Source organism: Drosophila suzukii, unplaced genomic scaffold (assembly GCF_043229965.1).
Source record: "Drosophila suzukii unplaced genomic scaffold, CBGP_Dsuzu_IsoJpt1.0 scf_5, whole genome shotgun sequence".
NCBI lineage: Eukaryota > Metazoa > Arthropoda > Insecta > Diptera > Drosophilidae > Drosophila > Drosophila suzukii.
The window spans coordinates 2,211,110-2,238,306 of NW_027255937.1; the positions used below are offsets into that span (position 1 = coordinate 2,211,110).

The 27,197-nt window shown below is 37.9% G+C and overlaps 1 protein-coding gene and 1 long non-coding RNA gene across 6 annotated transcripts in view; one reads left to right on the forward strand and one right to left on the reverse strand.

The window, feature by feature from the left end:
* The window catches only part of LOC139354980 (SH2 domain-containing protein 3C), a 247,846-nt gene that overhangs the window by 143,196 nt on the left and 77,453 nt on the right, over positions 1-27,197 (forward strand). The window contains exon 3 of one of the 5 annotated variants that reach the window (XM_070999255.1): positions 7,213-7,494. The exons of the other annotated variants lie outside the window; for them this stretch is intronic. Coding sequence (XP_070855356.1) covers positions 7,213-7,353 — 141 coding nt within the window. The 3' untranslated portion in view covers positions 7,354-7,494. Of the gene's footprint in view, positions 1-7,212; positions 7,495-27,197 lie in introns of those variants that run through there. 5 annotated transcript variants of the gene reach the window in all.
* On the reverse strand, positions 5,810-7,255 carry LOC139354981 (uncharacterized). Its single transcript, XR_011605779.1, has 2 exons — positions 7,106-7,255; positions 5,810-6,122 (listed from the first exon to the last, which is right to left on the reverse strand). It is a non-coding gene; the product is annotated as an uncharacterized lncRNA (long non-coding RNA).

Below are 27,197 nucleotides of genomic sequence, written 5' to 3' on the forward strand. Positions count from 1 at the left end.
TTTATTGTGCGGTCTATGGTTGATGGGTTTTTTTTTTGGTTTTCTTTGTCTGACAAGTTTGTGTGTTGGTGTATCTTTCGAAAATATCAGGTTTTTTGTGAGTTTGGCTGTTTGGAAGTCTCGTTTTTGCTGTAATGGGAGGATGTTGGCTTCGTATAGCAAGTTATTTATGGGCGTGGTTCGGTAGGCGCCAAGGGCTAGTCGAATTGCTGTGTTAAAGGGTGTTTTTAATTTGTTTAGCACGCTTCTCGGAGCGTGTCCGTATAGAAACAGGCCATATTCCAATTTTGCTATGACTGTTGCTTTCGCGACGTGAAGTAGTGTTTGTGTATTACAATTGAATTTAGGGTTGGAGAGGCATTTAATGATATTTAATTTTTGGTGTAGTGATGGAAGAAGTGATTTTATGTGTGTGTCCCTTTTGTATTTACTGTTTATGGTTATCCCTAAGATTTTTAGTGAAGTTACTTGTTGTATTGGTGTATTGCTACAGCTTATTGTGCTGGTGCAATTGTGCTTTTGGCAAATATGGAGGTGTTGGCACTTAGCTAAGGATAGGTATGCCCCTGAGTATGAGCACCAGCTGTTTATGTCTTGTAATAAGTTGTCTAGGTCGAAGTTAAGGTTTTTGTTTTTGTTGAAATTTATTATGAGAAAAAAATCGTCGGCGTATGCGTTAAATTTAATTTCTCTGTGTAAAGTTATTATGTTTGAGAGCTTGTTGAATGCGATAAGAAATAGGATTACCGATATAGGAGATCCTTGTGGGATACCATTGCACTATGGGGACTTTGACCCTTTTTTTTGGCATAAATTAATAACTTTTGAACTACGCAAGATATTTTGATCATTTTTTTTCTAGTGGTAGGCACACCATCAGATTCAATTTGGATAAGTGGGCGTGCCGCCCAACAAAACACTGATCCACCTTTAACGCAAGTCTCTCCCGAAACATTTTCTGGATGTACTTCTTTCGTTCGGAAACCAGAATTTTGTCCTCTGGACTCGTAATTCTCCACTTTCTTACGCTGATTTTGTAACCAGTATGGAGTACAAATTCGAAAAATCGAATCCAGGAGTGCAACGGACTTACCCCATGTTTTAAATTGTCCAAAATAGGTACGAACTGAAAGCATTTAAAATTTTTATTCATCAAAAAATCTTTTGGTGTCGCATTGCAAATGGGGCAGGCTTGGAATGATTTTGTATTCGTTAATGCATTAAGTACTTTGCCGTCAATCACTGTTAGATACAGACTAAACTTTACATAAATGATGATTTGCTTGTCATTAAGGATTACCTTGCATGGTATTAAATTTTTAATTTTCTCTTGTATATGTAAGTTTTCTTGTATAACAACAGCTTTCGATTCTTTCAAAAACTCCAGTTTTAAGGGTCGACAAAATCGTATGCTTTGCGGAGTACGATTATTCCACAAAACATTGCCAGCCGAATCTATTAGGCGAAGAGGAGTGACAGTCGAAGCAAACAGTGATGAATCGTCGTTATTAGACTGGCCGTTACTGTATGCCTGATTGTAATTTGCTTGTCCCGTGCTGCCATCAAGCCCATAGTTCAATATTAATTCGGCCGATGAGAGGGTTGCTTGCTGGTTTTTCATAGACGTTACAATAGTCTCCTCTTGATAAGCCACTATCCTCGCCGTGGTATGATCTAGAAGATCTTGAAGGGCAACTTTTGCAACGGTATCTGTTATTGTAATATTCTCGAGTGCTTTTTCTTTTCCGCTACCATCTTATAGTGTGGATAAATGTCTGCATTCCTGGTCTTTGCGTCCTCTCGAATTGCACAATATTGATCTTTTGTTAAACTTTGATCAAGTATTAAGGCCAAAGCCTCCTCAGCGGTAGAACGGACATAGGTTTTTACGGGATTGCTTAAAAATGTCCTAATAGTTTTGGCTTTTGTTGGACTAAAGGCAAGTACTTTTAGTACAGCAGCTAGATCGATGAACCCCTGTCTGCGAGAAGCTATGCTGGCCGCTTGAATCAATAATTTAGAATTGTGTTTCTGCGCCGTTGAGAGGGCTGCTGCATCCTTCCTCTGGCCTCTTGTACCCTTTAAAGAGAATGTAATCTTTGGGCGTCCAGCTAATTTTTTTTTCGGCTTTGCTATGCTTTTGTTTCCAATTAAATCTAAGCTTAGATTGCCTTCCATCCAATTAGCATATTTTTCTGTGAACTTGTCGATTTTTCTATGGCATTTTTGCCATAGTACCGATAAATTTACCGAAAACATTCGTGCTTTCTCTTTTACACGAGTTTCATTAATTTGAAGGAAACTGTCGTTGATGTGCTGACAAATAAAAGACAATACGGCACTCTGCTTGTCACGGCCGCACTTTTGCTTGCGCCAAACATCTAACAGGGCCGCATTGCCAATCGAGAGGTTGCTACCTACAAATTTAATTTTCGCGAAAAGTCGCAAAAAGCGCAGTTTGAGTCTAGATTCTTTTTAATAGAAATTAATCAGTCTACAACATGGACTAGGACACTTACTCAACAAATCTCAACATTTTTTGTAAACTCTCTTCAAAGTTGAAATTTTGTTCCAAAAGGTTTACGAAGACTTCAAAATGAGCAATATGTTAGTTATAACACATAGTACACACCTGAAGAATGAATATTCATTTTAAATTTCAACGATTTACGAGCTGTCGTTCAAAAGATATGTATTTAACTTTTCACTCAAAAATTAGCCCCAACGTAAACATGTGCTTTCCGCTTGCAGCAGCTGAGTTTGACAGCTGTTATATTAATAGTGGGCTGTTAAATTAACATTTCTGTTATGGAACATGACATTTTGATCTGTTCCTAATTCGATAACATCAATATATCGAAATTTGAAATACTTGTGAAAAACACATTTATGCCAAAAAAACGGGTCAAAGTCCCCATAGTGCATTGCATAATGGGAGTGAATTTGACATGTGCGGACCGACTCTGACAATTATTTTACGTTTCAGCATGATGTTCTTGACGTAATTAATTATTTTTGTGCCTGTTTTCCATTCCTGTAGTTGATCAATTATAGTGTGCACCCCTATTCGATCAAAGGCTCTTGCCATAGTGCATTGCATAACGGGAGTGAATTTGACATGTGCGGACCGACTCTGACAATTATTTTACGTTTCAGCATGAAGTTCTTGACGTAATTAATTATTTTTGTGCCTGTTTTCCATTCCTGTAGTTGATCAATTATAGTGTGCACCCCTATTCGATCAAAGGCTCTTGCAAAGTCAAGAGTAACGAGGGAGGTGTGCCTCTTTTACTTCGTAATAAGATGGTCTACGTATAGTAGACTATCCGAAGTCGATTTGCCTTTTTTAAAGCCGAATTGGTTTGCATTTAAAAGTTTGTTGTGGGTCACAAACCACCATAGTCTTTTTGCTATGATTTTGTCTAGTGTTTTTGCTAGACAGCAGTTGAGGGAAATGGGTCTGTATGAAGAGATATTTGTTTTGTCAGTTTTTGGCTTAAGAATCGGAATGACTAGGCTTATTTTGTAGGCTTGAGGTATGTGGCTGTCGAAAATTTGGTTGAAAAGGTTTTTTATTCTGTTTTTTGTGGTAGGGGAGCTGTTGCGTATCATTTCGTATGAAATTCTGTTTAATCCTGGAGTGAATCCTTTAAGTGTTTGTAGTGCTGCAAACAATTCAAGGTAAGTTATGTTTTTCTCGATAGATTTGGCTGTGTTGATTTTATATTTGTTATTTCGGAATTCGTCTGAAAAGTTTAGGTCGCTTGAGAGCTCTGAGAAGTGTTGGGAGAAGGAGTTGGCTATTTCGAGAGTATCTGTTGTTGTTGTGTTGTTTTTGGGATTAAGTATGGCGTGAATTTGTTTGATTGGGTTAAGGCCGCAGAAGCGTCTTATGTTGCCCCATATTTTGGATTAAGAAGTTTCTGGTTGTATAGTGGATGTAAAGGAGCTGAAAGCTTCGCTTTTTCTTCTTTTTATTTCAAACCTGTACTTGGCGTTTAAGCGTCTGTAGTGTATAATGTTTGTAAGGTTGATGTTGCGATTAAGTGCTTTCCAAGCTAATTGCTTTTCTTTTTTTAACTGGGCTAGTTTTTTGCTCCACCAGGGGGGTTTTGTATTTACTGAGGTTTGTGGGATGGAAATGTTTGCGCTATGTAGTATAATTTTGTTGATTTGTGCGGCTTCTTTATTGACATTTACTGAAGTGGGAAATATTTCGTTATGTTTGTGTGTGAGAGTCTCGTATTGCTCCCAGTTGGCTTTTTTTAATATAAAAAATGGTTTTGAAAATTTGTTTATCTTGTTTGGAGGGAAATGGAAAATGGTCGCTACCGTGGAGATCATTAAGTATTTCCCACTTGGCGTGTGGGGCTAGTGTTGCTGAGCAAAGTGAAAGGTCGATATGCGTGTATGTATTGTGTGTTGAGAAGTGTGTGGGGGATTTGTCGTTTAGTAAGATTAGATGTGTGTTGTCAATAAATTGTTGTATTGTTTTTCCTCGAGAATTAGTTTTCGGGGAACCCCAGGCAGGGTGCCATCCGTTAAAGTCTCCTAGAATTAGTGAGGGTGTTTGGTTATTGTACAAAGTGTCTTCAAGCATTTGGTTTGTGACGGTTCTGTTTGGAGCAATGTATGTTGTCCTTATGTGCATGTTCTCTTTGGATTTAATGTGTATTGCTAGAGCTTCAAGGTCGTTTGGAATGTTTACTATAGAATATTGAATTGACTTGTGTACTAATAGCGCTACGCCGCCAAATCTGTTGGTAGCTACATATGTTTGTTAGTAGTATGTAATTTATTGGAGTTGGTATGTTGATAGTGTGTTGTATGTGTGTTTCTTGAAGCGTAATGATATGCGGAGAGTATTTTTTAATCAGGATTAGGAGGTTATTATAGTTATTTGTATATCCTTGAATATTCCATTGAATTAAAGTTAGTGACATTTTGATAGTGTAAGAAGTTCTGAGGTTGAACCTTAGAGCAGGGGAGATCTGTGGCTGTTAAACTGATTCACTGTCGCTGTTAGTGGTATGTTTGTTTTTGTTAGAGGATTTGGCTTTTTATTTAGTTGGCTTGAAGTTAGTACAGAGGGGGTTTGACTTATCTTTAAGGAATATTTATACCCGTTACTCGTAGAGTAAAAGGGTATACTAGATTCGTCGGAAAGTATGTAACAGGCAGAAGGAAGCGTTTCCGACCCCATAAAGTATATATATTCTTGATCAGGATCACTAGCCGAGTCGATCTAGCCACACTGGTAGAAAAAACATCGTAAATGTCACTATTTCGCCAACGTTTCAACTATTTTTCCCAGCGGTTTAGAACCTAACATGAAAATCGTAAAAACGAAAACGTTAAATAGTTAAATACTTTTTGAATAATTTCGTAGTAAATCCAACGATTTTTTAATTTCGATCAAATATGTTAAAATAGTACAAAATAATTAAATTAAATATGTTCCATATTAAAAAGTATTATATTTTTATATTTATTTTAAATATTTTCATATTTAGTTCCAGTAAATTGAACATTTCATTTAAATGGTTTTTATAGTTAAAATAATTATAGCCCGCCCTCAAACTCAGCATATTTTTATTTGGATTAAATAATTCTCATATTTAAATCAGACTGGGATGAACTTTAATATAAATACAAATTGTATTTAAATTAAATATAATCCCCGTTAAAAGAACTGTACTTTATGTTTGATTTAAATATAGTATTTAAGCCATATTATTATGGTGCATATTCAATTTAAACCGATCCGTAGTTTAAAACAAGCTTGATTTATATTTAAAAAAGCCACAAATAAGTATGCAATGTGTTTTTATTGAAAATAAACTTAAACATATCATCCAAACAATTTTTCTGCTTACATTCTTTTTTTTACCATACTAACACGTTATCATTATTTTTGTTTTAAATACATTTGTACTTAACGTAACCCTTAGAATTTATATAATACATATGCATTGGGCAGCTAGTAAAGTTTGCAACATTCCTACGCCTGCATGTGCGTTCAAAACTTTCCGAGTCCAGTAGTGAGAAATTCTTTCGCTTGTTGGTTTCCTTAATGACGGCCGACAGTACAGACAATATAGAGTAAATGTAGTCCTTGGAATCTGTGAACAAGAATATATTATTAGATTTTTGGTAATGGCATAATTTAGAAAAAGTCAAGCGTATTATAAGAAGATAAAATTTAACCTGCAAAAAGTTTAGTTTAAATTTATTAAAATTACATATTACCGATTGATACAGTTTTTTGAGCTGTCTTTAATAGTTTATGACACTCTTTGTTTTGTATTTGCTCTTCATAAAACCAAAAAACCTTTTCCTTGCTTCTTTCTCAGGGTACAGGGTACAATATGTTGTAATCAATTTATATATATAAAGAAAAAGTTAAGTAGTATTATATTAAGTTTCGAGTAGGTTGTTTTATGTATAAGGATTTAAATAAGACCAAAATATTTTTTTAATTTAATTTGCTTTTATTTTAAAAAAATTAAAAATTAGATAAGTGTAATATCGGCCAATTCCTGAAACACGTGTTTACCACTTACCGAATTATTCGTAAAAAAAAACTTAATAAAATCGAAAATGCGAAAAATTATTTTTTGTGAATTCCGAATATAAACCGAATTCGCTCTTAAAAGGATGTTGGATCAGTAAATTAACTCAAAGAAAAAAATCACGTGAAAGAACAAAAAAATATAATAAAGATTTAGGTGAAACGACTGCGACGCCACAGAGCAGAATGCAACGGCAGCAAAGCGTCTTTTTAGCGCCTTTTTAGTGTTTTTCTTCTCGTGCATTCTACTCCTTTTATCTTGTTTGCGCGGGTTTTCGCTTAATTTCCTTTAATATTCTTCATTTCTTTCGCGTGTTTCTTATCCACTTCATGTTAATTACACAACCGTATGTCTTTTTTTTGTTTTAATTGTAATGCTCTTTTAAGCTTTAATTTCTTCAAATGTATTATCTAAATTATCACGAAATAATAACGCGCACAACAAAGAAGAAACTCAAGGAAAAATGCGACAAAAAAACGTGGACATGCACATGCCTTAATATTAAGTAATTATTGTATTTTTATTTGACTCACCTTTTTGCTGTACTTTTCACTTTTTTACTTCACTTAAATGAACACTTGTCTCTAAAACTCTCTCTCTAAAAACTAAAACTCTATTAATCACTTTTTCATCCGATCAGGAGAACCGCTTGCTTCGAAGTGATTGCGGGATTCGCTACAAAGCGGAGTGTCAAAATATTTCGTATATATGTACATACATACATATGCATGTGTGCAAAAAGGACGGACAAATTCTGTCGCGTGCCGTTACTTTACAATAGAGGTCAAAGTAATGGGGAAGAAAATAACAAAATATGTACAAATAAGTCCTTAAGTTTAATAACTTTTATATGTCAATTTAGTAATGTATATATTATTTTATTATATTTATATATTATAAAATAAAAATATATTTGATTTCACTTCGTGTTTTTTCTACCAGTGCATGTTCGTCTGTACGTCTGTCCGTCTGTCCGTATGAACGCTGAGATCTCGGAAACTATACAAGCTTAAATACTGGAATTAGGCCTGCAGATTCCTGAGATTCCTGCGCAGCGCAAGTTTGTTTCAGCAGAGTGCCCCGCCCACAAGCCGCCCAAAACTGTGGCTCCTACAGTTTTGATGCTAGAATAAAAATTTTAGCTGAAATGTATTGCTCTCGTCAATACCACTCTAACGCCCATAACGCTTAAATCTGTCTACCGCCGGTAGGTGGCGCATTTCTATCTCGCTTTGCTGCTTGAATATCCCCATTTCCCTTTGCTTCTTTTAGCTGAGTAACGGGTATCTGATAGTCGAGGTACTCGACTATAGCGTTCTTCCTTGTTTTATATTGTATATTTTGTGGTTGTCGGATAATTCAGGATTTGTATTGTATTTTATATCCCAAACTAAATTCGCTTTGGTTACCCACTTCAGATTCAGATCTGATCAAAGTATTTTTAAGCCCGTTACTCGTAGAGTAAAAGGGTATACTAGAGTCGTCGGAAAGTATGTAACAGGCAGAAGGAAGCGTTTCCGACCCCGTAAAGTATATTTACTCTTGATCAGGATCACTAGCCGAGTCGATCATGTCCGTCTGTCCGTCTATCTGTCCGCCCGGATGAACGCAGAGATCTCGGAAACTACAAAAGCTAGACAGTTGGGACCTGGCATGTAGATTCCTAAGCTTCTTGCGCAGCGCAAGTTTGTTTCGTCAGTGTGTCACGCCTACTCGAACGCCCACAAACTGCGCAATACTGTGGCTCCTACAGTTTTAGTGCTAGAACAAAAACTTAAATTGAAATGTATTGTTCTCATTAATACCTATCGATTGACCAAAAAAAATGTTTGCCACGCCCACTCTAACGCCCACAAACTTCAAAAAATCGTAAGTATGAACGCGGGTATCTCGGAAACTATCAGAGATAGAGAATTGGGATCTTAGATTTAGTTTCCGTAGCCTTGTATGCAGCAGATTAGAAGACTGAGTACGAAAACGAACGTGCAACAAAGAAAGCCTGATATCCGGAGGTTCCCTCTCTTTCTTTGTCTTATAATCTGTCTGCACTCGGCGCTCTCAGAGACAAATTTCGGTCGATCCGTTATTTCTTTTGCGTCTCTCTGTTATGTTCGGCTAGCAACTAACATTTCTGCGGAAAAATTTTCATGGAGCAGCGACATGTGAATGCCCTAATGTCTTAGGAGCATTATTGTATATAAAAAAAAACAACTATATTGTTTTATAAAAGTAAATTTTTTGATTATAGTAAACTTAAATAAATGAAATCAAGTAAAGGGGTGAGAAGAAGACTTGGTGCATTCTGTTTGAGTGATTGAAAGGGATGCATCCATTTTAATTGTGCGCAGCAGAGTAACTTTAATCGTTCCTTTAAGTTAATATAATAAAGTCAGGTAAGTGTTACATTAAGTTTAAGATGTGGTGCATTGATCTTAGTTTAAGGTACGTAAGTTTTGAAGGTATTCATTGGGTTCCGTTAGCCGAGAAAGGATGAAGAAATGTTTTGGGCCAAAAATAATCTCGCAAAGGGTTTATACACAGCTCTAAAAGGTAAATATACAAATAAACAAGTAATACGAATTTTTTAATCTTATGCCCATACATTATTTCAGGAGCGTTGCCCAAGGACTCCGAGGACCCGGACAAATGTTTGAGAAAGGCGATGACGAACGTGAAAAACAAACTAACAAAACAAAAAAAAACGGAAATACTAACAATAACTGTCCCATAATTGAAAATCTGAATAATACTATCTAATTAAAATGAATTTAAATGTAATTAAAAATGTATGTATTTTAAATTCTATACTTTCATAAGTGAAAACTCATTGGAAATATTCTGAATTTCACAAGTGATTTTACGTGGGACGTGTCATCGGCACGTGACAGGCCATACGACAAATGTGTATAAGGAACAATTGAAAAATTCGAAAAATAAACGGACATCGCATACAATTGTCTATATGGAGTGTTACTTGCTCTTCACTTGTGCAAGAGGACATATCCCACGGGATTCACAAGGTGATTCACAAGTGAAACTTTTTTTTGGAACTGAAGGGTACCTATCGATTTATGTAGGTAAATATAGGTGTGCAACTTTGACACAGGTTTAGGAAAGGCAATCTCTGTGTAATCAAGATACGAATAAATGGTCAGTTAAGGTCCAGCCAACCTTGGCATAAGATGTCGCGATGCAACCATTCGAATTTCCTAAGCCTTAAGCTAAGAGTACACAGAGAAAATTATAACGTTCTCAAATATAGTATTTGTAATTTCAATTTGAGGATGTACTCAATTTAAGTACAAAATTTGTGGAAAAAACTCATATTGAGAAAAGTTGCACTCGTTTTAAGAAAAATAACTTGAATTGATCACAAAATTCTAAGTTTTAGGAAATTTGTTCTTCATTTTCCATCTTGAGAATTAATATTCTGAATATGAGTAACCGATATATTCAAAAATGAGTTGCGAATTCTCATAATGGGTTCTAGAGAATTCCGTTCTGCGAACGAGACGAGAGATGAGCGGTCTTTAGTTCGTTGCGTATATGGTTGTCTCTCTCACTAATGGGTGTGTAAAGTGGTACACAGAGAAAATTATGACGTTCTGAAATTGAGTATTTGTATTCTCAATTTGAGGATGTACTCAATTTAAGTACAAAATTTGTGGAAAAAACTAATGTTGAGAAAAGCTTCACTCATTTTAAGTAAAAGGACTTGAATTGATCGCAAAATTCTAAGTTTGAGGAAATGTGTTCTTCAATTTCCAACTTGAGAATTAATATTCTCATTATGAGTAACCGATAAACTCAAAAATGAGTAGCGAATTCTCATAAGAATTTCTAGAGAATTCCGTACTGCGAACGAGGCGAGACAAGAGCGGCCTTAAGTTCGTTGCGTATGTGGTTGTCTCTCTCTCACTAATGGGTGCGTAAAGTGGTGCGCGCCGCATTTGTGTGACTGTCATTTGCCGTGTGATTTAGCAAAGTGAAGACGTGCGCAAGACACAAAGGTGAAAAACTATTTCAGTGAATTGGACATATGTATGTGCGACTCTTCCGTACCTCGAGGGTAAGTTTTTTAATTTAAACTGTATTTATAATGTTCTAAATAATGATAAAATAAACAAACACTGCAAAAATATTGTCAAAGCGTGTTCATTAATATGTATGTATGTGTGATTGTAAGTGGCGTGAAGCAGTCTAGTTGTGTTAGTTTATACGTACATTGTACATACATACATACATACATACATATAATTTGTTAAATGCTTTTTAAATGTACATCTAATAACATTCTAATTTTATTGTTTCATGCTTATGTACATATATATGCTATATATTTACAATATTTGCTAACAATAACGTTTTTTTTTTCAGCCTCTTTGCTCTTCGCTAGACCAGACAGCTAAGGGAATAATATCATAACCCATAACATGGAACATAAACTTAAATAAAAAACAAGGAAGAACGCTATAGTCGAGTACCTCGACTATCAGATACCCGTTACTCAAAGGGAAAAGGAGATATGCAAGCAGCAAAGCGAAAATAAAAAGCGGTAGACAGATTTAAGCGTTATGGGCGTTAGAGTGGGCGTGGCAAATTTATTTTTGGATCAATCGATAGGTATTGACGACACCAATACATTTCAGTTCAAATTTTTCATCTAGCATCCAAATTGTGGGCGTCACAGGTTTTCGCGGTTTGTGGGCGTTTAAGTGGGCGTGGCAAACTTTAGGTCAATCGATAGGTATTGATGAGAACAATACATTTCAGTTAAAATTTTCTACCTAGCATCAAAACTGTAGGAGTTTCAGTTTTGGGCGGTTTGTGGGCGTTAGAGTGGGCGTGGCACTGTGCCGAAACAAACTTGCGCTGCGTAAGAAGCTCAGGAATCTGTACGCCAAATCTCAATAGCCTAACTCTCATAGTTTCCGAGATCTCAGCGTTCATCCGGACAGACAGACGGACAGACGGACAGACGGCCAGACGGACAGACGGACAGACGGACATGGCTAGATCGACTCGGCTAGTGATCCTGATCAAGAATATATATACTTTATGGGGTCGGAAACGCTTCCTTCTGCCTGTTACATACTTTCCGACGAATCTAGTATACCCTTTTACTCTACGAGTAACGGGTATAATAATATGTTTGTATATATATAACTGTATTACAAAATATAATGAAAAAAAATATTTTACCTTTTTTCTGGGAATGGGTGGAGCGGGTTTAAGTGCAAAAGTTCTTCATTTAAGAATTTATTAGTTCACTATCAAGAACTTGTTTCTCATTTTGAGCGCTAGAAATTTCTCAGTTTGAGAAAAGGGGATACTCGATTCTAAAATTCAAGCTAAATTATTTCTTAAAATGAGTGCAGTTTGTACTCATATTGAGGAAAAATGTTCAAAAAAGAGCACAAACGTACTCAATTTAAGTACAAATTTTTTGAGAAATTTGTACTGAAAGTGAGTATTTTGCACTCAATGTGAGAATTTTTGTTCATGCTGAATTTTTGAGTACAAAAATACTCAATTTGAGTACAAATTACTTGAATAATTCTCTCTGTGTAGCTATTAAAAGCGGTTGCAGAGGTTTTTTTCGGCGGTTTTGAATGTATTTTGTATGAGTTGTTATACCCTTGCAGAGGGTATATTGATTTCAGTCAGAAGTTTGCAACGCAGTGAAGGAGACGTTTCCGACCCCATAAAGTATATATATTCTTGATCAGCATGACTAGACGAGTCGATCTAGCCATTTCTACGCAAACTAGTCTCTCAGTTTTAAAGCTATCGGGCTGAAACTTTCCCAAAAGTCTTATATCTTTTGCAGGTAGTATATAAGTCGGAACCAGCCGGATCGGACAACTATATCTTATAGCTCCCATAAGAATAATAGGAAAAACAAATTTAAAAAAATTATATCTTTGGTGTTTTTTAGCATATAACCTCCTCAGCTTGGAAATAACATTTTTTAATTAGTTTTAAATTTTGAATTTAATTTTATCAAAATCGGAAGACTATATCATATAGCTGCCATAGGAACGGTCGTAAAATTGGTGGAAAAATAATATGAAACAAATTATAGCTTCGGTGTTTTTCAACATATAACCTCCAACTTGGAAATAACATTTTTTAAATAGTTCTGAATTTCGAATTAAATTTTATCAAAATCGGACGACTATATCATATAGCTGCCATAGGAACGATCGGAAAATTGGTAGGAAAATAATATGAAACAAATTATAGCTTCGGTGTTTTTTGACATATTATCTTATACTATTGGGAATATAATTTTTTGTTTTTTTAAATTTAATAATTATAGCTTCTAGGGTATATAAGCTTCGGCATGCCGAAGCTAACTTCCTTTCTTGTTATACCCGTTACTCGTAGAGTAAAAGGGTATACTAGATTCGTCGGAAAGTATGTAACAGGCAGAAGGAAGCGTTTCCGACCCCACAAAGTATATATATTCTTGATCAGGATCACTAGCCGAGTCGATCTAGCCATGTCCGTCTGTCCGTCTGTCCGTCTGTCCGTCTGTCTGTCCGTCCGGATGAACGCTGAGATCTCGGAAACTATGGGAGCTAGGCTATTGAGATTTGGCGTGCAGATTCCTGAGCTTCTTACGCAGCGCAAGTTTGTTTCGGCACAGTGCCACGCCCACTCTAACGCCCACAAACCGCCCAAAACTGTGGCTCCTACAGTTTTGATGCTAGAATAAAAATTTTAACTGAAATGTATTGTTCTCATCAATACCTATCGATTGACCCAAAAAAAAGTTTGCCACGCCCACTTTAACGCCCACAAACCGCGAAAACCTGTGACGCCCACAATTTTCATGCTAGATAAAAAATTTTAACTAAAATGTATTGGTCTCGTCGATACCTATCGATTGATCCAAAAAAAAATTTGCCACGCCCACTCTAACGCCCATAACGCTTAAATCTGTATACCGCCGGTAGGTGGCGCATTTTAATCTCGCTTTGCTGCTTGCATATCTCCATTTAGCTGAGTAACGGGTATCTGATAGTCGAGGTACTCGACTATAGCGTTCTTCCTTGTTTTAATCTCCATTGGCTCTGGCTTACTCTGTGGTTCCATTGATTTTGTTGATTAAACCTGCTCGGGTTCCAGGAATTATTTTTATTTTGATTATAATTACTATAAGTATTTTTTGAACTAATACGCTTTTTTTTAGTTATTGCAAAATTAAAATACGAAATTTTGGGTTGCTTTATGCCTGCTAACAGTTTATTAGCGAAAGAGAGCGCAGCAGGCGAGACGAGAGTGCGTTTAACGTCGAGATCACCGAATGACCGAATGCTGAGAGATACCTTTCGCGATGCAATTAATATAAGAGATGGAATTCAGAATTCCTGATGCTATCTTCAGAACGGCGACTCGAGCTACCCCATCTCCACCAAACAGAATCAATCATGTTTTCGTCCTTGACCAGAACTAAGTCATCGACAACCAGGCCAGGTTTTGTGGTGCACCACTTGAAGCGCTGCTGCAGTAGTGTTAAGTATTCTTCCTTCCATCGGGACCAAAAGATCTTCTTCTCTTGAAGTTAAGACTGTTCACATCCGGCTCGACGAAAGAGGAAGGCGGACCACCATTCAAAAAATTTGCTGGAATTAATACATCCAGATCAGCGGGGTTTTCTGAAATCGAGACTAATGGTCGAGAATTACAAACCGCCGAAATGTGACACCCCAGGGTCCGCAACTCCTCAAAGGCTAAAACAGCAAATAGCAAACAAATGATGCTTAGCGATCTTCACAGCCGCTTCCCAAAGACCGCCATAGTGTGGCGACCTAGGAAGAATGAAACACCAATCAATAGCCTGCGCTAGGCAAAAGTCCAATGTAGCTCTGATAATCATTGCTGAGGAATAGGCGCCTAAGTTCGAGCAGCTCATTGCGAGCGCCAACAAAGTTGGTTGCATTATCAGACCAAATCTGCCGCGGCCTTCTTCTAGTGCATATTAATCTTTTGAGGCCATGTAGAAACGACACCGTAGAAAGATCCTTGATCAACTCCAAATGAATAGCCTTTGTGGCGAAACAAATTTTACTGGAGGCCTGCTTCGCACCTCTGACTTGTAGAGAACTGGCCCGTAAAAGTCAATGCCAGTGACTTCGAATGCATGAGATCCATCAAGTCGTATCTTTGGAAGATCCGCCATTATATGCTCCACTACTCGAGGCTTCATTCGAAAGCATTTAATACATTTGTTTACTGCCTTCATCACCGTCTTCCTCCCCCCAATAGGCCAATACTGGAATCGAATTATGCCGAGTAGTGCCCGTGGCCCAGTGTGCAGATTGCGTTCATGAAAGTGAGCAATAATGGAAATAGTGACCGAATGACTCCGTGGTAATATAATTGGATGACGCCCATTAAGATCCAGCGAGGAATTCCTTAGCCGACCATCAGATCAATCAATTGATTAATGAATGGCGAGAGAGATGCGAGCGAGCTGGATGAGTGCACCAATACCTTTGACTGCAATGATTTGATGTCATCCCACAAATGTGAGCGCTGGACAAGGCGAGACAAGAGCAGAGTACCGCCTTGAAGATCAGACACCGTGAGCGTAGGGAGACGCATGCGATTACTAAACTAATTGACGTATCCGAAAATTCTTTGAAGGGCAGCAAAAGAATTGGCAAATTGAACCAATTGTCGAAAAATAATTTGTAGTGTTTTCCTTTTGGTACGGTTGCCGATAGCCTAGATACAATATTTTCGCTTACTCCCAAATTAGGCGCTCCCTCCGGATATGTATCACAAAAATATTAAAGTCGTAGCTAAGACCTGATACTCCACTCAAGACAAAATTTTTGAAGCCCCAAATGTGAGGTTTTGCGGGATTATATTGTTTTAAGTGGTGACGGCACTTCGTGGGAATAATTTGCTCGTCAACCACCAAATGTTCTTCCTTAGGTACGAGCAGTAATTGATTACGGATTTTGTCCAGCACCGGGCGAGTCTTGTCAAACCCGGCTTCCCCTGCCAACTTCATATCGTTATTATTATCGGTATTATTGTTAAAGTGCAACTCATCGGTTGCAATTCATTGTGCCATGTATAATTTCTTGACCAAGAGCCGAATTCCAATAGATAGATTCGAGTAATACTAGCGGGCTTATTTATATCAACTTGGAGTGCATATAGATTTGACTGATCAACCAAGAAATTCATCAGATCGTCGTTGAAAAAAAAATTAAAAAAGTCTGCCGGTGTCTCCAGTTCATTGATACAAGTTGAATGATTGGTATTTCCTTGAAATGGAAAGGTCTCATCCAAATACGGTGGTAAGTGACCAGCTTTCCATATCGGTGCTTTTGTCTTTTTTCTTGGCACTGGCTTTGGCTTTGCTTTAGAAGTGCACGGCTTTTCACAGATCTCATCGGAACTACTTTCATCGGTCTCCGAAATATAAAGATCTTCCTCTTGGACTTTTTGATTTTCAACAACTTTGTCTTCGGAATCGGCTATGCTGTCATCATCACTTAGAAACGGATCATCGATTTCGTTCACGTATTGCAAACTACCGTAAAATAATTGTGCATTCATTTCTAAAAGAAAACAAGTGCAATTGTTAAGCTAATATGCTAATAATCCGTATGTACATAGAATAAAAACATGCAAGTTATCCAGCTCATGATTCCAGCCTCTTTACCCAATTTATAAACAAACTCTTCATATACAATTCTTAGCTGAGAACGCTTTCCAGCTCGAGCGCCCAGCCGCCTTACCCAAGTCGTAAACAATTTCTTATAAACAATTCTTAGCTGGGATCCCCTTACTCAGCGTTCCCACAGAATCTCAATTAGCTCCCCCACTTTAATCGAAGTTCATTATTAAGATTCAATTGCGCCGCAGTCCTCCTAACATAAACTAAGCTGGGTCCAGCTAATGTAAACACAAGCATCCGGTCAACACCCGGCGAGCCCCAAAACTGCAGCGTAATCCGTTTGGCAATTGAGCAGAGAATTAGATCATCCGATTTCCCGACTCTCTTGAGTCCAACCCTTGTCCAACTCTTAATGAGTTCCCCAATTCTCTTAAACCGAGGTTTGATTATCAGATAAGCGGCCCTTGGCCAGGCAGTCCGTTTTTGCATCCGAGAAGATCGGTTGTATAAGAAGTTAATTGTGAACCGCCAAGAATAAAAGTCGATACTAAGGAAATGTTGTGAAGTTTAAACTTAGTGAATAAAAAATAAAAATAAATTTTTTAATATAATTCACAAGTGAAGTTATTAGTTGGCGCCCAACGAGTGGCCACGCCTAATTTGTTCTAAATAAGGCTTTAAAATAAATAACCAACGGTTTTAAAGTGAAAAGGAACTTGCGTGGTCTAATAAAAACCCAACCGACAAAAAAGTTTGTGTTAAAAATAAAAGGACGAAATTAATAAATGAAATAATCCCCTTTTACTTACAACAATCTACTAATTAGTAATCGACATAATAAATTAACATAATTAATTAACAAAAAACTAAACGGTCTCAAAAAATAAAACCAAACAATTTACAAAGTTAAACAAAAAATCTAAAAACTGTGAAAGTGAAAGCTGATACAAAAAATTTAAAAACTGTGAAAGTGAAAGATGATACAAAAAACAACTGAGAAACAAAATTCAAAAACAATTATAAATTCAAATACCAAATCCAACAAGAAGGAAGAGCTGAGGGCAATCCCTCGCTAAACAGCGACGACCAGAAACCAAATTGAAGGAAGAGCTGAGGGCAATCCTACGCTAAAAATTAACGACCGAAAAATAAATTAAAGGAAGAGCTTAGGGCCATCCCTGGCTAAAAACAACCTAGAAGGACGACGCCAGCAGGATCATCAAAGAAAAACAGACGATATCACACTAAATCCAGAAGAAAAGAAAACAATTAGTGAGCGTATACTGTATATTTTTTATATTCTATTTAAGTACTATAAGCAGAAAAATTTAAATAAAATCAAACAAGGTGGAAGACCTCATTAACGACCAACATCACCATGCCCCTATCACAACCTACAATGGCTTCTAGCAGCCAAGCTCATAACCAAGTGAGCGAATTAATTGCACATATTGTAAATAATGAATTGAATCCCTTAAGGAATGAGATCGTGAGTTTAAAAGCACAACTAAATCAAAATATAAAAAAGGTTGAAGATTTTCAAGTAGAAGTCATTGACCCAAATATTAAATGTAAAACTTCCTTTGAAATTATCAAATCAGTCAGGGAATTTAAAGGAGAAGAAGACAAATATGTGAGTTGGAGGGAATCAGCAGAAATTGCCATGGGGCAATATGCTAGAGGTAGGGAAAGGTTCTTTTCTGCATTATCAATCTTGAGGAACAAAATAACTGGCACAGCAAACGATGCCCTAACACACAATGGAACAGTACTGAATTTTGACGCCATAATGGCAAGGTTGGACTTTATTTTTAGCGACAAACGTCCAATCCATATAATTGAGCAAGTCTTAGGAGTACTAAGGAACTAATGGAATATTATGGGTTAGTTAATAAAAAACTAACTCTTCTAATAAATAAAACCATTATGACTTACGGCAGAAATAAGCCTTTAACTGCTGAAATGAACGAAAAACACAAAAAGACAGCTCTAAGAGTATTCATAACTGGCCTCAACGGCCATATCTCAGACGTCATATTTTCTATGAATCCCCCAGACTTACCGAACGCTATGGTAATAGTACAAGAACTAGAAAGCAATAATTTGAGGGCCCAATTCGCTAACAATTTCACATCATCACAGCGCAGGAGTTATGAGCCAAATTTATACGGGTACCAAAACTCAAATAATAGACCCAAGCAAAGTAATCAAAGGAATACAAACAACTTGAGGTTTAATCAACCCGATATCGAGAATAGAAACAATTATAATCAAAATAAAAATCTTAATTGGAATCAGGGCAGACAGTATAATCAACAATATAATTCCCATAATCAATGGAATTCCAAAAAAGCTCAGCAAAGCAAGCCAGAACCGATGGACGTAGATGAATCCTTACAGATTCAGAATAGGCCAAAGTACAATCAGGGTTATAACAATTATAGTAACAACAACTATAATCAGAATAAATGGAATCAGAATAAAAAGCCAGAGACACAAACAACTCAGCAAAATAATCCTCAGAACAAAAGAGAACCAACAGGTACGGTTAACCAACCGGCAAACAAAACTATGCGATTAAATAATATCGAAGAGGACCATTTTTTAGGCCAGAATCCGGAGTAGGACTACCCTACTTAATCCGATATGATAGCAAGATAAATAAAAAGCTTAAAATCTTAATTGACACAGGAGCAACCTCCTGCTATATCAAAACAGGAATTTATAAAAACAAAAACGAGCTTCCTATTTATAAAAGAGTATCTACGGTTAATGGATATTCTATAATTAAACATTATCACATGGTAACTATCTTTGACACGCGTTACACATTTTATGAAATAGACGGGTTAAAATCAGATTTTCTAATAGGTTACAAGCTATTAAAAACAAGGAAGAACGCTATAGTCGAGTACCTCGACTATCAGATACCCGTTACTCAGCTAAATAGAGATATGCAAGCAGCAAAGCGAGATTAAAATGCGCCACCTACCGGCGGTATACAGATTTAAGCGTTATGGGCGTTAGAGTGGGGGTGACAATTTTTTTTGGATCAATCGATAGGTATTGACAAGATAAATACATTTCACAATACATTTTTTATCTAGCATAAAAATTGTGGGCGTCACAGGTTTTCGCGGTTTGTGGGCGTTAAAAAGGGCGTGGCACTCTACTGAAACAAACTTGCGCTGCGTAAGAAGCTCAGGAATCTGCATACCAAATCTCAATAGCATTGCTCCCATAGTTTCCGAGATCTCAGCGTTCATCCGGACGGACAGACGGACATGGCTAGATCGACTCGGCTAGTGATCCTGATCAAGAATATATATACTTTGTGGGGTCGGAAACGCTTCCTTCTGCCTGTTACATACTTTCCGACGAATCTAGTATACCCTTTTGCTCTACGAGTAACGGGTATAAAAATAGGAGCTGTAATAGACACAGAAAAAGGAGTAATAAAATATGGGGGAAAAGAAGAAAAATTAATTTATGATAATGACAGTTCTTTTAACCAACTTTCCTTATCTGAAGAAAAAACAATTCTTCCATTAAAGGAATTTATTATACGAAAACACTTTGATGAAAAAGCCAAAAACAGAACTGAGTCTGAAGAGGCAAATCAAAGCAAAACAAGTTTGGGATTAAAATATCCTGAACACACCGTCGTTGAAGTATCCGACAAAAATTCTAGTTTGGGATTCAAAAATCCTGAGCGCGCCGTCGTTGAAGTATCCGACAAAAATTCAAGTTTGGGATTAAAGAATCCTGAACAAGCCGTCATTGATTTATCCGACAACAATGAAATAAACAATATGAGTGAATCAATTCCAAACCAAAGAATGGATTTGGAAAATGAGATAATAAATATTATCAATAAAGAGCACTCGAAGATAAACATGCAAATCCCTTTCAGGACTGATATTCGCGGTGAAATAAACACCGAAAACGATGGAGCTATTTATAGCAAACAGTGTCCCTATGCTCTATCGGCTTCAGATTTCGTAAACTCTGAAGTTAATCGGATGTTAAAAGAAGGAATTATAAGACCAAGCAAAAGCCCTTATAATTCTTCAGTTTTAGTGGTACCAAATAAAAGGATTTAATGAAGATGGTACTGCAAAAATAAGATTAGCTATAGACTATATAGCTACAGACATCCAATGCAAGATCCTTCAGTGATTTTGTCAAATCTTGGAAAGGCTAAACACTTTTCCACGATCGACTTGGAGTCTGGGTTTCACCAGATTCTAATGAAAGAAACATTAAAACAACCTCATTTTCTGTAAATAACGGAAAATATGAATTCTTGAGAATGCCATTTGGGCTAACGAACGCTCCCAGAATATTCCAACGTGCAATGGATGATATTTTGAGAGAACGAGTAGGTAAAACATGTCACGTATATATGGATGACATTATTATATTTTCTAAAACAATAGAACAACATTACAAGGACTTAATCGTCATAATTAATATATTGCTGAACGCAAATATAAAAATTTAAATTGAAAAATCAAAGTTCTTCAAATTAGAAACCACATTTCTTGGCTACGTTGTTTCCCACAATGTGATCAATACAGACCCGAAAAAATATCTACAATATTAAAGTATCCAATTCCAAACAAGGAAGAACGCTATAGTCGAGTACCTCGAATATCAGATACCCGTTACTCAGCAAAATAGAGATATGCAAGTAGCAAAGCGAGATTAAAATGCGCCACCTACCGGCGGTATACAGATTTAAGCGTTATGGGCGTTAGAGTGGGCGTGGCAAATTTTTTGACTAATCGATAGGTATTGTCGAGACCAATACATTTCAGTTAAAATTTTTTATCTAGCATAAAAATTGTGGGCGTCAGAGGTTTTCGCGGTTTGTGGGCGTTAGAGTGGGCGTGGCATATTCGCGTAACAAACTTGCGCTGCGTATAAGGCTACGAAATCTAAATCTGAAATCCCAATTCTCTATCTTTGATAGTTTCCGAGATATCCACGTTCATATTTACGATTTTTTGAAGTTTGTGGGCGGTTTATGGGCGTTAGGGTGGGCGTGGCAAACTTTGAGTTTGAGTTGAGAACATTACATTTCAGTTAAAATTTTTATTCTAGCATCAAAACTGTAGGAGCCACAGTTTTGGGCGGTTTGTGGGCGTTAGATTGGGCGTGGCACTCTACTGAAACAAACTTGCGCTGCGTTAGAAGCTCAGGAATCTGCACGCCAAATCTCAATAGCGTAGCTCCCATAGTTTCCGAGATCTCAGCATTCATCCGGACAGACAGACGACAGACGGACATGGCTAGATCGACTCGGCTAGTGATCCTGATCAAGAATATATATACTTTATGGGGTCGGAAACGCTTCCTTCTGCCTGTTACATACTTTCCGACGAATCTAGTATACCCTTTTACTCTACGAGTAACGGGTATAAAAACATTCGAGAGCTTAGAAGCTTCCTAGGCCTTACCTGCTATTACAGAAAATTTGTACAAAGCTACGCAAAAATTGCAAAACCGCAAACAAAGTATTTGGAAGGTCAAAACGGTAAAGTATCCAAAAAAATGTCCCGTAAAACTTCCATACAGTTGGACGATTCAGCTCTAAAAGCTTTTAACAAGCTCAAAGATAATTTAATTGCAAAAATCGAATTGGTACAAGCTAATTATAATAAACAAGGAAGAACGCTATAGTCGAGTACCTCGACTATCAGATACCCGTTACTCAGCTAAATGGAGATATGCAAGCAGCAAAGCGAGATTAAAATGCGCCACCTACCGGCGGTATACAGATTTAAGCGTTATGGGCGTTAGAGTGGGCGTAGCAAATTTTTTTTTAGGTCAATCGATAGGTATTGATGAGAACATTACATTTCAGTTAAAATTTTTATTCTAGCATCAAAACTGTAGGAGCCACAGTTTTGGGCGGTTTGTGGGCGTTAGAGTGGGCGTGGCACTCTACTGAAACAAACTTGCGCTGCGCAGGAATCTCAGGAATCTGCGTGCCTAATCCCAGTATTGTAACTCTCATAGTTTCCGAGATCTCAGCGTTCATACGGACAGACGGACAGACGGACAGACGGACAGACGGACAGACGGACAGACGGACAGACGGACAGACGGACAGACGGACATGGCTAATCCGACTCGGCTAGTGATCCTGATCAAGAATATATACACTTTATGGGGTCGGAAACGCTTCCTTCTGCCTGTTACATACTTTCCGACGAATCTAGTATACCCTTTTACTCTACGAGTAACGGGTATAAAAATTCACTTTAACGACCGATGCGTCCGATCTAGCTATTGGTGCTGTTCTTTCTCAGGAAGGAAAACCAATAACCTTCATTTCAAAAACTCTAACAAAAGCCGAACAGATATATGCAACCAATAAGAAAGAACTTTTAGCAATAGTTTGGGCACTTAAAAATTTGAGAAACTATTTATACGGCGTTAACAACATAGAAATCTATACAGATCACCATCCATTGTCTTTCTCGAGCTCTCAAAAAAATCCAAACATCGAGATGAAAAGATGGTACTCATTCATTGAAAGTTACTCTCCCAAAATAATTTATAAACCAGGATAGTTGCTGACGCCCTATCAAGAATTCAAATTAACAACCTAACGGACAGTAACGAGTCGGTCTGAGATCAAAACACTCAGCATTCTGCAGAGAGTAGTTTTGAGAATGTTATATAAGAAACCCGCAAACCCTTAAACCAGTTTAAGCAACAATTGATAATAGCAACGGGGAGGTATACAATACATAAGATGGTCAATATTTTCGGAAATACCAGACATATAATAGAAATTGATACCCCGGAAAATTTGGTATCAATGTTCAGGGAATATATCCCTCCTAACAAAACAATAGGTATTCACTGTACTTTAGAAGACTTATACAAATTTCAAAATCCAATTAAAGAAAATTTCACGAATAAATTCCTATATACAAAAGTATTCGTCCAAGATGAAGAAAACCCTGACGACAGAGCATTAATAATAGAAGAAACTCATTGTAGAGCACACAGGGGACTGGACGAAAATTACAAGCAAATTAACAGACTATACTATTGGCCAGTCACCGACTACCTCTCATCGAGTGCGGACGTCTGTAACTTTTCTCCCGGCAGTTCTATTCGTGCGAGTTACGATCAAATTTTTTCTTATCTCTAACGAACACCCGAACTCCACCTAACAGCAAGCAAATAGTGACCATGCCCCCCGGGCCCCCCAATCTGGGGGAAAACCGCTTTGCTGTCCTCAGTGAAAGCCCAAAAACCAAAAAGAAAAAACGACCATATCAAAAGTTTTCCGAGGAATTCCCAGAACTCCCAGAAACTGTGCAAAAGAACCCAAAGTTCATTATCATAACCGCAAAAAACTCAACCAAAACCATTTCCGAATTTTCCTGTTTCGCTGTTCATCGAGCACTCAACATCATCAGCAAAGAGATAATCTCAATTTCCACCCTCAGAGACGGGAATCTGCTGATTCTGGTTAAAACCAAAGATGTAGCCGAAAAATTTCTTAAAACCGATCGTCTACACGGTATTTGCAAAATTGAAGCTAAGTACCACGAAGCACTTAACTTTGTTAAGGGGACCATCTATGCGCCTTACTTAAACAACATTCCCGAAGCTGAGATAAAGGCCGAATTGAAATCCCAGAACGTCCATGACGTATTTAAATTCACCCGGACAAATGAAGGGGTCATCAAGCCCACTGGCGTGATCTTGGTAACCTTTGATTTATACAACCTTCCGAGCAAACTGGACACTTGTTGGCACACAGTCAAGGTTACGGAATATATACCCAATCCAATGAGGTGAAAAATTGCCAAGAACTTGGACATACGGCAAAATTCTGTAAAAACACTGCCATGTGCTGTACCTGTAACCTCCCCCCTCACGCACCTACAACATGCACCAGAACTGAGTGCGCAAACTGCTCTTCACCCGTCTGCCCGTCATATCAACAGCAAAAAGAAATACTCCGAATCAAAACTTCAAAGAAATGCAGCATGCGCGAAGCCAAAATCATCCACAAGCAGCAACAACAAACCTTATCGCCAAAAATAACTTCGGCCACCTTCGCGACCGTCGTCGCTCCACAACAACCATCGACAACACCAACGACAACAGCAACGCTCCAACAAAACAAGCAGACTATCAGCAACCAGACAACCGCAGCAGCATCCAAAGCGCAAGAAATTTCTGCCGTTCCTGCACCTGCACCCTCCCCCTCCCCCTCTCCCTCCTCTTCCCCTTCCACCAGACCTTCAATTCCTTCCCGCACCTCCCCCTCTCCTCCCACAACCTCCACCCGAAAATCGTATGATTTGATCAAGCAGTCTCGAGCTCTCAACAAAGAAGTGCGAGACTTTCTAAATGAAACAGATCAATTAAGTTCCCCTAAATATCCCTTAGATTCAAATCATTCTGAATCCCAAACAAAAAACACAATAAGCGAGTCTGATTCTTCTATGGATCAAGTCTTTTAAAAACATTTGAACTATGAAATGAAATGCTAAACGTAAAACATAATCTTTCTATCCTCTATGCCTGTCAAAATTCTTCAATGGAACATAAATGGTATTTTCAATAACTACAATGAACTTACACTAATCCTAAACGACCTCTCCCTCGATGTTTTATGCATGCAAGAAACCCACTTGCCCCATAACTTCCAAAACTTCATCTGCCCAAAAGCCTGTTGGCTATTTTCAAAACCTTTCTCATAATACCACAAGCAAGCAAGGTATTGGTGTGCTCATAAAGCAGCATATTCCTCACACCTACAAAGCATTAAATACAAATATTCTTAGTACGGCCCTTCAACTCAGTCTTGATAGGCTAATTACTATTATAAATATATACATTCCCCCTTCTCAGGCATTCACTAGCAGCGACATTTTAAATATAAGAAATCAGTTTACGGGTCCCCTTCTAATGTTAGGTGACTTTAATGCATGGAGCCCACTATGGGGTTCGCCTGGATCCAATGGGCGTGGCAAAGCCTTAGAGCGGGCCATAGTCGATTCCAATATGATCACCTTAAACGATGGCTCAGCAACCCACATTTCCACCCATAACACACTCACACATGTAGATGTATCTTTCATTTCTCCACGACTGGCACATATTTCGGAATGGTCAGTTTTCAAATCTCCACATGTCAGCGATCACTTTCCCATTCAAATTGTTCTGTGTCTGAACCCCAGTCCAGACAGTTCCCCTCCTTTGCCAAAATATAAAACCGATCTAGCAAACTGGAAACTATTCGAGAGTGAATGTGCCAACTTTCCTCTACAGTGGAAACCAAACTCCATTAACCACCAAGTCGCTCAAGTAACCAAATGCATCCGTGCCGCGGTCAATCGCAGTATTCCGCAAATCAAGTGTATACGGCACAAAGCCAAAGTTCCCTGGTGGAATAGCACCCTTCAGGAGCTTAGAAATGAAAAACAAGCTTTGTTCTACACTTTCAAGTCCAACTTGACCACTTCAAACCTCTTGAATTACAAGAAATCTAATTCTCGGTTCAAAAGGGCCGTCCTGACTGCTAGGCGATCCTGCCTGGAAAAATTTACCTCACGAATCTCGCCCCTGTCTAGCTCAAAAAAGATATGGTCCGATGTAAAGCGCCTAGCGGGAGTGCCTCCCACCCCAATAAAGTGCCTAAAAACCCTAGCTGGGTTTGTTACCAGTGAGTGTCAAATAGCTGAGGAATTTGGTAATACCTGGTCAAATTACTCTGCAGACTGTAATTTCTCTCGGAATTACGTCGATCAAAAACAAAGCTACGTAAACAGCATATACCAACCAAACTCAATATGCAATGCTGCGAAGCAACTTGAGCAAAAATTCAGTCTCTTGGAAATGGAACTTGTTATTCGAACTTCCAAAGGGAAATGTCCTGGGTACGACAGAATTTCGTATGCAGTGCTGAAAAATATTCCCCCCACCCTTAAGGAAAAGGTCCTTGAAATCTTCAACCTCACTCTTGTCACTGGTTCCTACCCACACGTCTGGAAATCAGCCACAGTAATCCCTATCCCGAAGCCAAAGAAATCTGAGCACATCACAAACAGTTTCCGTCTTATCTCGCTCCTCTCCTGCCTTGGGAAAATAATAGAAAAAATGATAGCTCGTAGACTCATGTGGTATATCACCCAAAAAAACCGAATCTCTCACTACCAAGTGGCATTTAAAAGGAGGCACTCTACCATGGACGCTCTGCTGAGATTTCAACACTTCACGTCGAAGGCCCTTTCTACAAAAAATCACGTATCCGTTCTGGCTACGGATTTTTAAAAGGCTTTCGACCGCGTAGGGTTACATTCAGTGTTACACCAACTTGAACTCTGGGGTGTTGGTCCAAGGCTTTATAACCTTATCAAAGCCTTTATGACCAATAGAACTTTTAGGGTCCGAGTTAACAACTCCACCTCTAAACTACACAAGCTCCACAACGGTATACCTCAGGGTTCCCCTTTATCGGTGTTGCTCTTTATGGTTGCCTTTGAGCAGATCACCTCCATCTTTAACAGGCATAAAGATATATCCATCTCGCTGTATGCGGACGATGCCTTTATTTTTACCAAAAAAAAAGATCTCGATTCTGTCAAGGAAACTTTCTCTGAAGTTTTGGAAGAGCTGGAGCAATGGGGTGCTTCATCCGGGGCTTCACTCTCCATAGAAAAATGCCAGGTCCTACATATATGTCGTAAGCACAATTGTAACTTTCCCGAAATTGTATTCAGGAATAAAAGTATAAGCTATACGGAGAATCTGAAAATTTTAGGGATTACCTTCGACTCTAGGTTTACATTTAAAACACACTGCTTACTATTACGATAACAGCTAGAATCTCGCCTAAATATAATTAAATTTCTTAGCTCTAAGTATTCTCATGTACATATTAATACTCTTATAAACATAACCAGAGCATTAATGCTCTCCAAAATAGACTACGTTCTCCAGAT